This window comes from Naegleria gruberi (genome assembly GCF_000004985.1).
Source record: "Naegleria gruberi genomic scaffold NAEGRscaffold_12, whole genome shotgun sequence".
In the NCBI taxonomy this organism is placed as follows: Eukaryota; Heterolobosea; class Eutetramitea; order Acrasida; family Naegleriidae; genus Naegleria; species Naegleria gruberi.
The window spans coordinates 28,963-40,852 of NW_003163315.1; the positions used below are offsets into that span (position 1 = coordinate 28,963).

The 11,890-nt window shown below is 32.6% G+C and overlaps 8 protein-coding genes across 8 annotated transcripts; 5 read left to right on the forward strand and 3 right to left on the reverse strand.

The window, feature by feature from the left end:
• Positions 1-139: 139 nt before the first annotated feature.
• NAEGRDRAFT_64881 (uncharacterized protein) lies at positions 140-637 on the reverse strand (the record flags this gene model as incomplete). The annotated part of the gene is made up of 1 exon (XM_002679736.1): positions 140-637. One exon carries the CDS (start codon positions 635-637, stop codon positions 140-142), a length of 498 nt encoding a protein of 165 aa, XP_002679782.1.
• Positions 638-1,368: 731 nt separating this feature from the next.
• Positions 1,369-2,064, forward strand: NAEGRDRAFT_64882 (uncharacterized protein; the record flags this gene model as incomplete). The annotated part of the gene is made up of 1 exon (XM_002679606.1): positions 1,369-2,064. One exon carries the CDS (start codon positions 1,369-1,371, stop codon positions 2,062-2,064), a length of 696 nt encoding a protein of 231 aa, XP_002679652.1.
• A 598-nt stretch (positions 2,065-2,662) lies between these two features.
• Positions 2,663-3,037, reverse strand: NAEGRDRAFT_31902 (rab family small GTPase; the record flags this gene model as incomplete). The annotated part of the gene is made up of 1 exon (XM_002679737.1): positions 2,663-3,037. A coding segment is annotated over one exon (375 nt), but the record flags the coding sequence as incomplete, so codon positions are not given.
• Positions 3,038-3,812: 775 nt separating this feature from the next.
• Positions 3,813-4,199, forward strand: NAEGRDRAFT_31875 (uncharacterized protein; the record flags this gene model as incomplete). The annotated part of the gene is made up of 1 exon (XM_002679607.1): positions 3,813-4,199. A coding segment is annotated over one exon (387 nt), but the record flags the coding sequence as incomplete, so codon positions are not given.
• A 689-nt stretch (positions 4,200-4,888) lies between these two features.
• NAEGRDRAFT_64884 (LRR_RI domain-containing protein) lies at positions 4,889-5,905 on the forward strand (the record flags this gene model as incomplete). Its single annotated transcript, XM_002679608.1, has 1 exon — positions 4,889-5,905. One exon carries the CDS (start codon positions 4,889-4,891, stop codon positions 5,903-5,905), a length of 1,017 nt encoding a protein of 338 aa, XP_002679654.1.
• Positions 5,906-6,783: 878 nt separating this feature from the next.
• NAEGRDRAFT_64885 (uncharacterized protein) lies at positions 6,784-8,604 on the forward strand (the record flags this gene model as incomplete). The annotated part of the gene is made up of 1 exon (XM_002679609.1): positions 6,784-8,604. One exon carries the CDS (start codon positions 6,784-6,786, stop codon positions 8,602-8,604), a length of 1,821 nt encoding a protein of 606 aa, XP_002679655.1.
• Positions 8,605-9,535: 931 nt separating this feature from the next.
• On the forward strand, positions 9,536-10,474 carry NAEGRDRAFT_64886 (uncharacterized protein; the record flags this gene model as incomplete). The annotated part of the gene is made up of 1 exon (XM_002679610.1): positions 9,536-10,474. The coding sequence occupies one exon, from the start codon at positions 9,536-9,538 to the stop codon at positions 10,472-10,474; it is 939 nt and encodes a 312-aa protein (XP_002679656.1).
• Positions 10,475-10,526: 52 nt separating this feature from the next.
• Positions 10,527-11,741, reverse strand: NAEGRDRAFT_31890 (uncharacterized protein; the record flags this gene model as incomplete). The annotated part of the gene is made up of 1 exon (XM_002679738.1): positions 10,527-11,741. One exon carries the CDS (start codon positions 11,739-11,741, stop codon positions 10,527-10,529), a length of 1,215 nt encoding a protein of 404 aa, XP_002679784.1.
• Positions 11,742-11,890: the final 149 nt, after the last annotated feature.

The following is an 11,890-nucleotide window of genomic DNA, read 5'->3' on the forward strand; positions in this document are numbered from 1 at the left end:
ATTTCAATACATCTTTTATGATTTCTTCCTTTCCAACTCTTCACCAATTATTCGAAACTAAACGAAACTGATACTATCCAGTACCAAGTTACAAAAAGAAAACTCTTGTTTATAAAAATCAAATTTCATCTAGATTTATTTACAATACAGAATTGAATATTGACAATTCATTAATTAACAAGTCAATCTTTTCCTTTCCCTTATCAACATCCTTTCCCAAATTATCAACTCGATGCACAAGTTGTTTCAAATCCATCAAATTCAAATCAGCAACCACTTGTTTAATCATATTGAAATTTGCCTTTCCACTAATTACCTTATTCGAATGTATTTCTTCCTGACTCAACACATATTCGAATACTTCATCTAGAATCGAAGCCAAATATTCACATTTGAGAACTTCCTTCTCAACAACCTTTCTGTGATGCTCTTCTAATGTGGAATTGAAATGTTGGACGAAAGATTGTACCTCACTCCATAATTCTAATAGTTTCATCAAGATTCGGTCATTGATGGAATGTTGATGGTTGGCAGAGAAGGGTTGTGGGATAAACTTTTCACTGCTTACACCTTGTTCGTATTTGACGTGGTTGAGACCTGATTTGGTGGTGTTGATTGCTCTGTGAAGATCGACCATTTTTGAATTTTTTTTAGTTTAGTTTAGTTTTGGAATAATTTCAAATTTTTATTGGAAAGTTGAAAAAAATTGGGAATGGAAAATTAACATTTATAGAAATGATAAATTTTAAGAATTTTCTAACCAGTCAATTAACCAAAAATGTCTGGATAATATATTCAATTGTGAAATTTAACATTTTTAAAAGATTAGAATTAAGGAAATTAAAAATTTTCAAAAAAACAATTCGAATCCTTATTAATAATAAATTTTACAAAATTTAATTTCTCACTATTTCATTCAACCAGTAGCCGTTAAAAAATATATAATTTCGAATAAAAATTTATTCACACAAATTATCCTAAACTTCAGAATTCAATGAAGGTAAATGATAGGACGAAGAAGAGTGCATTGAAGATCGTTTGATGTTAATTCTGTTGATAATCTTTAAATAACAAAGTTATTGGAAAGTAACTTTGTGAAAGTAAGAGCAATGAAATAATTGGAGTGTTATTAATCAGAGACCAACTTTCCTAATTTCTTCGGTTGACATTTGATCTCTTTTAGTATGACCCGAGTCAACTCTATCCGAAACTAGTGACTTGTAACTGAAACAGAAAATAATCATTTTTAAAAAAAGTTTCATCACAACGAACGTTATATCTTGCTACTGTGGCTAGTGCGAGTTTCTTCTTTGAAATATAATAGTTTACTTTCGGATAAGAGGAAGAAGAAATATTATTCGAAACAACATGACTTCTCTATTTCGTCATTCTGATGGCAGTAATTCTGCCACGACATTATCAACTTTATACGAACCTTTAATTTCAACTTCAAACTCTTACTATGAACCACTTTCTAAATCACTTTCGTCTAAATCTTCATCATCATCATCAACAACAACAGAGAAATTATCAGAAAGGGATCACATAGCTTCCTATCAATGCGCCTCCAAACTAAACGAATGTTGCAAACGTCATGATTGGATAGGTTTCGGCTCCCTTCTTTCTCCTCACGAAATTGAAAAAGGAATCAATGAATTACAATCCAAATACGACAAGGAAATCACTCCACAAACATATATTAGCATATTCATTCCTCGATTAATGAAAAGCAATCGAGGAAAGTATAATAATTTGGTGGATTTTGAATTTAGAAGAGAATTTATCTTTTCCAACTTGGAAGTTGCCTTTGTTTTCAATTATATTTACAAAAATAATGTGGAAAATGGTTATTTGATGAATCAGAATGGGAGAAGGGAGGGTTGTCTTGAGAATTGTGGAAAGAGTGGACGAAATCAAGTGTTGGAAAGTGAAGATGTGAAAATGTTTGAGGAGGAGGAAGTTTTGTGGGTTAGGAGAGAAAGCCCAAATCATTGTTGGAAGGTGCAATTTAGTGGCACGCCCATTCAGCAGTCGATGGCTCCACAGTGTTGCATTATACTGTGAGTTGGTTGCTTCTTATGTTGATTAGTTGAGTTTCCATTATGTGATTGTAATGGATTTTTAGAAACGATTCGTCCGCTTTCTCTTTTACTGTAAATATTTAGAGAGTCACTTCCCTACCTTCCCTTCCTACCTTTTCCTGTCGTCAATTTTGAAGATGATGATTATCATCCACTTTAGACAAAATTTTTCACAACTTTTGTAACGGTTTTTAATTTCCTTTTTGAGAGAAACCATGTAATTTTAAAGAGATTAATACAATATTAAACTATAATATTATATTTACTAAGTGTTCTACCATATCAACTAATACATTCAGTCACATATGATTGCTCCTTCAAGACAAAAATCATTATTTGTTTTAGAACAACTCATTCTCGATAATTACTAGGAGAAAATAAGGTAGTATTTCAGCTGTAGGTAGCACGATAAGTGAATGTGAATATGTATCAAGATGAAAGATCGAAAAAGTGGAATGGTGGAGAAAACAGCAAAACAGTAAACTAACCATTAAACAATGGTGAGCTTTACTTTGCACTACAAGATGTGAAAGTTTGCTTGGGAGAGTTTGAAAATTTTTGGATTTATCACAATTCGAATCTTAAATAATATTACATGATTTTCCATTGATTTCTTCTTTTGGAATTTTCACATTCGAATCCGTATTTAATGAATTAAATCTCGCCAATAACTTCAATAATTCATAAAACATTTCATTGACATTTTCACCTGTTTTGGAAGAAGTTTCGAAAAAGAGTTTCAGTTCATGTTTCGTCGATAATTCCAGACCTTCTTCGTACGAAACTTGACGTGAAGGCGAATCTGATTTGGTTCCAACTAGAATTATTTCACATTCCACTTTTGGATTTAATTTCGAAATTTCAATCCACCTTTCCACATTCTCAAAACTTGATCTATTCGAAATGTCATAACAAATAATTATTCCTCTAACTTTTTTAAAATAAACATCTGGAATATTAGAAGGTCCATAAAAGGAGCTCCTGAACTCGAATTCTACTAACACTGATTCAAATCTATTCGAAACTTACACTTTCGTCAGAATACCACAAACGAAATCATGCTTGTAAAAAATTGTTTTACTGGTCATGGGCAATGGATTATCGTATTTCGTATCAGGTGTCATATATCGATTCGTGTTTAATCTTTCAAGTAGTCTTATCTTGCCACTTTTTTTATCTCCGACCAAAATTACTGTTTCGAATAATTTAATTAATTAATTTTCGAATAAATAGATGAAATTCAAACACTAACTTTGATGCATTTCACTACAAAAAGAATTGCTAACAAATAATTTCAATTTTTCATTCAATTTCCTGTTAAGTCCACAAATTAGTCCACTTTCGTCCACTTTATCATCAAGAATAATCACAACATGTTCTTTCATTTTTTTTAAAATATTAAATAAATTAAAATCAAAATTAGATCTTTTCTGAATATTGTAATCTAGTTCCCAGTGAATAGATTCTTATATTGGAAAGAACATGGAAATTGCTTTCGAATAATTAAAAAAAATGACAACTTTGCTTTCGGATTTTTATGAATGGATTTCAAAACTTTCAACACCTAAACAATTAGCTTCTTCTGTCTTGGCACTGTTTCTTCTCGGATCAGGTTTCAGGTTGTGGAAACATTTTACTCCGAAATCTAGACGAAAGTCACCTAATTCTGAAGAAAGAAATCAATTATCCACCCATGCAGAATTATTAGAATATTTATCAACAAATATGCCAATGGAATTTAATCATTGCATCAAGTTTCTATTCGAAACTGTCGATCGTAAGAAATATGCAACAGATTCGAAACTTTCCAATGAAGATTTTCAATTATTGAAACCATATGCAGATTCTGCCATGCCTCTTCGTTGTAATGCCACAATTTCAGCACCTCACATGCATGTCACTTGTTTAAATGCTTTGAAAGATTCGATTAGTTTGGAAAATTCGAAAGCAGACGAAATTTCATGTTTGGATATTGGAAGTGGAAGTGGATTTATCAGTGCAGCTCTTTGTCATTTATTGGAATATCATGGAAAGAAGGGAAGGATTTTAGCAATTGATCATATTTCAGATTTGGTTGAATTGGGAAGAGAAAATGTTGAACGAGACGAAAGTTCAAAGAAATTTTTGGACGAAACTTATCCAATTCGATTGATTTTTAAGGTTGGAAATGGATATGATCAAGATTCCATTAGAAATCTCTTTAATGAAAGTTTCCATTTGGAGGATCAACTTTCGAATAATGAAAATATTCCACTTTTCGATTTAATTCACATGGGAGCTGCTTGTCCAATTCTTCCACAACACTTGTACAAATTATTGAAACCGAATGGTAGATTAGTTTGTCCAGTAGGTCCCTCAGTTGGTATTCAAGAATTACTTTGCATTGAAAAGCAACTGAAACTCATTTCTCCAACAAGTCTCGAAACGAATCAATTATTCGAAAGTGGAAATCAATTTAGAGAAATCCAACTCGTCCAATCGATTGCCAAGGTCCATTTCGTCCCATTATTCATCAACACTGAAGAACAGGAGAGACATTTCAATAGATCGAATCCTCGTCTCATTCAAGTAAATGAGAATGAGAAAGTTGTCGTCCTACCTTACTTGCATTTAATTGATAATTCGATAACTTGTTTGGAAGACATTAAATGGGAGGGTGATGAATAATTAATTAATAACATTAAGTATTGAATTAAATATTTATAATATTTCTATATTTGGTCTTGTTAAATTTTTTGTAATAAATTGAATAAAGGAACATTGAACAATAGACAAGTTTCCATTACAAATCATGAGTTTCAAAAAAAATGGGTAAACATGAAAGCAAGGAATATTCACATTTTTCAAATGACGTTTTATGGGAAATTTTATCATTTCTCGAGAAGGATTACAAATTTCAAATATTTTCGTTCGGTTTAGTTTCGAAACAGTGGTATGCTTTCATAAAAGAACGACTGAAATTTTCAGTGACATGTGGAAATGATAAGAAATTGAAAGGTGACTTTCTACAAAATATTACAAGTTGTAAAGTGATGAGAAAAAGTGAAAAAGTGAAACTGAGGATTGAAAAGTTGAAGAATTTGACATATTTGGATATTAGTGAGAATTATATTTTTGATAAATTGGTCAATTGGGGAAAATCTTTTGGAAAATTGGACAAATTGACCCATCTCAATATTTCAAAGAATCGAATTGAAAGAAAAGGAATCAAATATCTTACCCGAATGAAACAATTAAGAATTTTGGATATTAGTTGTAATAATATCGATTATTGTGGTCTTTTCCTTATTTGTAACATGAACCAATTGACCAATCTAAATATCAGTCGGAATTTTATCAAAGAGAAATCTATTTATCTTGTTGATTTGAATCAATTAACAACTCTCATTGTGAGACAGAATGATATTACACAAGTTTCATTTCTTTCAAACTTTACAAAATTGACTAATTTGGATGTCAGTCAAAATCTTATTGGAAATGAAGGAATTAAATTTGTGGGAGAAATGAAACATTTAACATGTCTTAGGGCTTGTTCGACTGGATTTGATGAAGAAGGAGCAAAATGCATTGGTCAATTGAGCCAGTTGACTTGTTTGGACGTTAGTCATAATAGTATTAAGAATCAGGGAGTTGAATTTATTAGTCAACTGAGCTACTTGACAGATCTTACCGTTATTCATTGTCATATAGATCTTGAAGGTGTCGAATTTATTACTAAAATGAATCAGTTGACCAGATTAGACATTAGTCTCAATCTTTTTGGAACACCTAAAAAGATAGCTACGGAACTATTGAGTGCAAATAAGGAATATTTCAATATATAAATATCAAATAGATATTTTTCACATCCCAACAAAGTTATCCTAATTATTAGCACTTTACAACTTGTAATATTTTGTATAATTGCCACTATTTCCATATCTGAATAGTTTTATATTTGAGATTTAAGGACATTGAATGGCTACGGCCATATCACGATGAATGCACCTCATCCCGTCCGATTTGAGAAGTTAAGCATCGTCGAGCCACATCAGTACTGAGGTTGGAGACAACTTGGGAACCTGTGGTGCTGTAGTCTTTTTTCAGTTTTGATTCTTGTCCATACTATGCAAGAGATTGGATATCGAGCTGTATTTCTTAGGTGAAGGATGAGTTAACAATAACTATCTTTCGAATTGGTTCCAAATAAGATGATAAAGTTCACAACAAGTTCATACTATTGTAACAGTGATAGTTCCATGAATCGGTAATATTTTATCGGAAAGCTTTACAATAGTTCATGAACCTTTATGAACTTTCAACGATCGTAGTGAAAATCACCACAAAAAAAAATGGCACAACATCAATACCACTACATTCTCAACACACAAAACGAACATCATTCCTATTATATGAGGAATAATTCTCGTCCAGAGACTAAACTGCAAGAAATTAAGAAAATTTTCAAGGATAATTTTACAAATGAGAGTTAATTGTTGAGTGTTTGAAGGGATTTGATGAGAAAATTTATGCCAACTTGTGTTATACAGAGGTGAAGGAGTTGAATTTCCTATCGAGAATTTCTAAATGGTTATTATTGGGATTCGGAAGAGAAGAACAATCAGAAGGAGTTTTAAATAGTGTAAAATATGATGCAAGAATTGTTGGGGAGTATTTTAGAATTTTGGATATGGCAATTATACGTGAGCTTCATTACAGTAATATGAACAGTTCTTATTTCTTATTCCCTTCAAAGAATGAACAAGTGTGGAAAGAAATTATTAATTATTGTCTTAGTTTGATAGATTTGGCTGATTCTACAGATAGAGGTTTGATAATTTCGTATGCTCTTAAAAGATTTATTCAGAGAGACAATAGAATTAAAGGTATTGTTGCAGAAAAGAGAGAAAACTTGATTCAAATGATGATTAGATTGACCAGATTTCCAACCAATCAAACATTATTGACAAATAATCATTCTCTGATGGTTTATTGGACTCTCAAGTTGCTCAACTTGAGTGGTGCAGAGAAATGGGACGGATTAATTGAACACAAAACAACTTGGGAGAAAATTCAGGGATTTTACTTGAAAGCATTAGTTGACACTCTTCCTGAAAACTTGCTTGATAGACATTACACTCAAACTCATATTGAACCAAATGAAATTGTAACAGAGGTGTTTAATCTGGTCAATTCTTGCTATTTGAAGAATGGTGACTCTGTTTCTTGTCTATTTGATGATCAATTGACTTGTACAGGAAATATTTTGAAAAAATGTACAATAGTTTCTATGGCAAATACTATCATGAATAGATCAGAGATTGAAATCGATGGTTTGATGCTTAATTCCTTAGCTAGAGCTCTCAAGTTGAAAAATGACAATAATGTGTGTAAGCTTTTCAGCTCGAAGATTTCTTCCTTCTTTGAGCAAAATCCAAAACAACCAATTTCCGAGCTCTATTACTCCATAATTAAGCTATACAAAAGCAAATATTCTACCTTCAAAGATTATTGTGAAATATTCGACAGTAATGAACAAAGAGAATTTATTTCCAATACTATTATGGATCCTTTTCTCGACCATTATATGGAAATAAGGAAAGGAACAGACAAAACTTATTTGCAGAATATTGTAGACGGTTTTGAAGCATTTGGGAAAAGTAGCTCGGTTCTTGATGAGAGAATGGTGACCCTGCTTGTGGATTTTGGTGACAACTCACTCCTATATGCTTATTTACATGAAGGAGGATACTGTCAAATTTATAGTGTCTTTGAGACGTTTGCATCTATTATTCAAAACAGAGGAGCTGAGCTGATGAACATTATGGATGGAGCAATGTGCAATCGTTTAGAAAAACAATTAGAATTAAGTATTTCAAGCTATAATAGTGACGATGGTTGGTTTGCTGTTTTATGTTCAGCACTGGAAAGTGGATTATTTTGGAACATTATTGAAAAATCGAGGCAATTAACTGAGCCAACCTTTACAATAACTGAGAAATTCAAACAAGGCTACACTTTAGAACTTGTGAAAAAGGTGAGACAAGAACGTGAAGGTAGTACTCAGGATCCTTCTTTCTACACTCTCTACTGTTTGTGGTTCCTCTTAATGGAGAATATTGAAAAATCTAACAAGGTTAGAAGAGGAAAGAAAACTGAAACATACAGAGCTCTCGTTAATCTATCTTTGATTCCAAGAGATTATGACTGTGGCAATCCTCGTGATTCTGTGTTTGCCTTTTTACTACTTGCAGAACTTGAGGAAAATGTGGAAGAAAACATGAGTATTATTTTGCAAAACATGGATCACATCATTAATAGTATGTATGAACAATCACACAGAAGCACAAGCTTTTTAAGCTTTGCAATAAGTAGACTATTGGAAAACATTGAAAGATTTCTCTATCACTACAGTGGAAGAAATGAATTGCATTCAATTCGATCTAATTTAAAACAGGCATTAATTTACTTGCCAACTTATGAACATCCAAAACTTTTAGAAAATATTCATAATCTTCTTGATGATAATGAAGTTGATCATTAATCTGTAAATTGTCCATCAGAAATTATTAAAGTAATATTGATCATTAATGAGTAAAATATTTACCACCTTATATTAATTCCAACTGTTTCTATTTTCGAACTGAAAACTTTGCAAATCTTTCAAAATCTAGATTTTGATGAAATTCTTCGAGAAGGAGAAAATTCAATTATGAAAATGGTGCACAACATGTTGTGGGTGAACAGAAACAATTAAGCCACTAATGAAAATAGTATCGGGATAAAAAAGAGAATTAATCTTCATTTAAGAGTGGATCAGTAGAGGTGAATGAAGTCATGCTAGGAGGAACAGAGCCAGGTGGTTCCCTTACAAGAGACAAGTCTCCCATAGCTTCCCCACGAGTCAATCCATTCCAGGCGATCTTATAAAAACTTTCTTCCTTTCCACACGAGTTTGAATGGATGAAGATTTTACTCTCCAAAATTGTTCCCTCACAAAAATAGGGCATTGTTGTGGTTGTGAATATTTTTAAATAATTTTCTTCCTCATCTCATGGAATTTAATTTTCGGGTGTGATGAGAATAAATCAAAGGTTTCAAGCAGATAGTAATATTCAATTTGTTGGTGAAAGGCAAAATTATCCTTGTAGAGTGTTATATTCAGAGACCGAAACTTAAATAATAATTATCATCAAAGTAGTTATGGAACACTTGTAAATCATCATCAAACAGAGAATACGAGTACAACATCCTTCTCAGTTCCTTGAGAAAATGTTGTGCATTTTTTATTGTGGTTTTAATTTTTCAATTTAAATTACATTTACGACAATTATTTAAATATTAATTATTGCCAAGGTTTTATCTGAGGTTTAGGGTAGTGGTTGTTTAGCATTATTATGTGAAGTTCACAGCAAACAAAATTCAAAAAAATTGAACCAACATCCACCACGTGCCACTGTTCTCTCCTGCCGAGTATGAATATCTTGTCGCGCATCACATCCCCTCTCAGTATTGCAATTTCTTCTGGTATTCTTTTACTCATGTCATTCTTTAGCTTTTTCAAGAATAAATCTGCCGAAACCAAACAAGAAGGCAAACCTACACGTACTACTCAGCAAGGAACCGATTCTACCTATCATGTCAATGATTTACTGATACAGTTTCCAGAGCAGGAAAAAGATGAACTGTATCACTTGATGAATAGTGAAGAAAATTTAAAATTCCTCCAAGAAAATCCAATTTTGAAAAAGCAGGTTGATGGTGTGGAAGGTTGTTTTGTATTGGAAAATGTGATAACTCCTCTGGAATGCAAATTGTTTGTGGAAATTTCAGAAAAGATGGGTTATAAACCATCTCCATTGTCTGTTTTAGCAGGAAAGTTTGACACATCTGTCATTAATAACTCAACAAAGCAAATTAGAGATTCAGAAAGAATTTTGACAGATCTTCCTGAGAAGGTGATTGAAGTTTTGAATAAGAGAATTGAGCACTTGTTACCTGAGAAGGTAGATATTTATGGAGAGGAATGGACATTGAGAAAGAATACACCAATTAATGAACGTATCAGATTTAACAAGTACGGTGTCACCCAAAAGTTTGGACCTCATATGGATGCTGGCTATAGGAAGAATGATCATGAAATGACTCAGCTTACTATCATTTTCTATTTGAATGAGGATTTCAAGGGTGGGGAGACTACATTCTTCCCAGGTGGAAGGAGACATCTCTTAGAAGAAGCTACTGTGCAAGAGGTCAGAATAGTTCCAAAGATAGGTCTTGTTAGTGTATTCTTCCAAAATGGTAAATTGAATCATAGGCATGAAGGATCTCCAGTTATTGAAGGTTTCAAGTACATTATTAGAAGTGATATTGCATACATCAAGTCCTCTTGGTTAGAATCTCAAAATCAATAATTAGAAACTTGCATTCCAATGAAAATACTTGAAATGACTTTGTTGTAAATAATTAATTCAATAGAGATTGGAAACCTTGAGCTGTTCCATTATTTGGTGCAGGAACAATATTCAAAATTTGACAAATTGTAGAATAAATATCCAAATTTCTAACTACTCCATCATATAAAAGTCCAGATTTGAAATGTTTTCCTTGAGCCATAAACAAGCTACTCATTTGAGCGGATTCATTATCAAAGCCATGATTTCCTTGCCCATATTTTGTACTGCTTGGTGTTCTCTTAATTGAGTATTCAACTTTGGCCAAAATCAAAATGTCAGCAATGCGATCTGATTGAGAGTAGTGAAATCTTGGTGGCATATTCTTCCTCGTGTAAACACCTTGTATAGCACTAGAGAAGGCAATAGAATTCATAATATTAGCAGCCAGTTGACCATAAATTTCATCGACTTGTGACTTGTCCTTAAAGTAAAAATCAAAAAATGGTCCATCATTCATATTCAAAACATCTGCTCCAATAATATCCTTTCCAAGTATATCAGAAACTGAAACAACTTGAGAGTCTGGAGTTTTGGCCATACCATGATCGCTCACAATGATCAAATCTACCTTATCCGTTGCATTTCTCTCATTCAAACCTTGAATGATGAGTCCTACTGCTTGATCCACTTTTCTAATAGCTTCAGCTAATTCGGTTGTGTATTCTGGACCCAATGCATGTCCAACTGTATCAACAACCTCAAAATAGGTCAATATCAATCGAGGTCTCTTATCAGAATCAAACCACTCAAAAATTGTCTTGATTCTATCAGCATATGGAATTGATTCGTCATACTTCTTATAATAAGATGGATACATTCCTTGAATTGCCACATCTGAACCTGGCCAAAAGTAAGAAGCACTCACCAAACCTTGTTTTTCAGCTGTAACCCAAATTGGCTCTCCAAGCCACCACCTAGGATTGAATGCTTCTTGTGATCCCAATTTGAAAACAGCATCATAATTGGGATCATAAAATCTATTGGAAACAATTCCATGTGATTCAGCATATAAACCAGTGACCAAAGTATAATGATTAGGGAAGGTTTTGGAAGGAAAGATTGGTCTCATACTTTTTGCCTTGACTCCCTTCTGATAGATGGAACGTAAATTGATGCAATTATCAGTACACATGGACAAGTATTCAGGTTTAAAACCATCCAATGAAACCATAATTACCGTCGAATTGATTTGATGATCAATTATTGGAACCTCCTTTCTATTCATTGCATTCACAATAATTAATCCAGCAATCACAGCGTTAGCCAATACTATAAACGAGATGATTATGAAAATACCAATCATGATAATACCCAAAGTACGAACAGATTTCCGTGAAGGTGATAATACTTGTCTTGATTCATCATCCATGTATT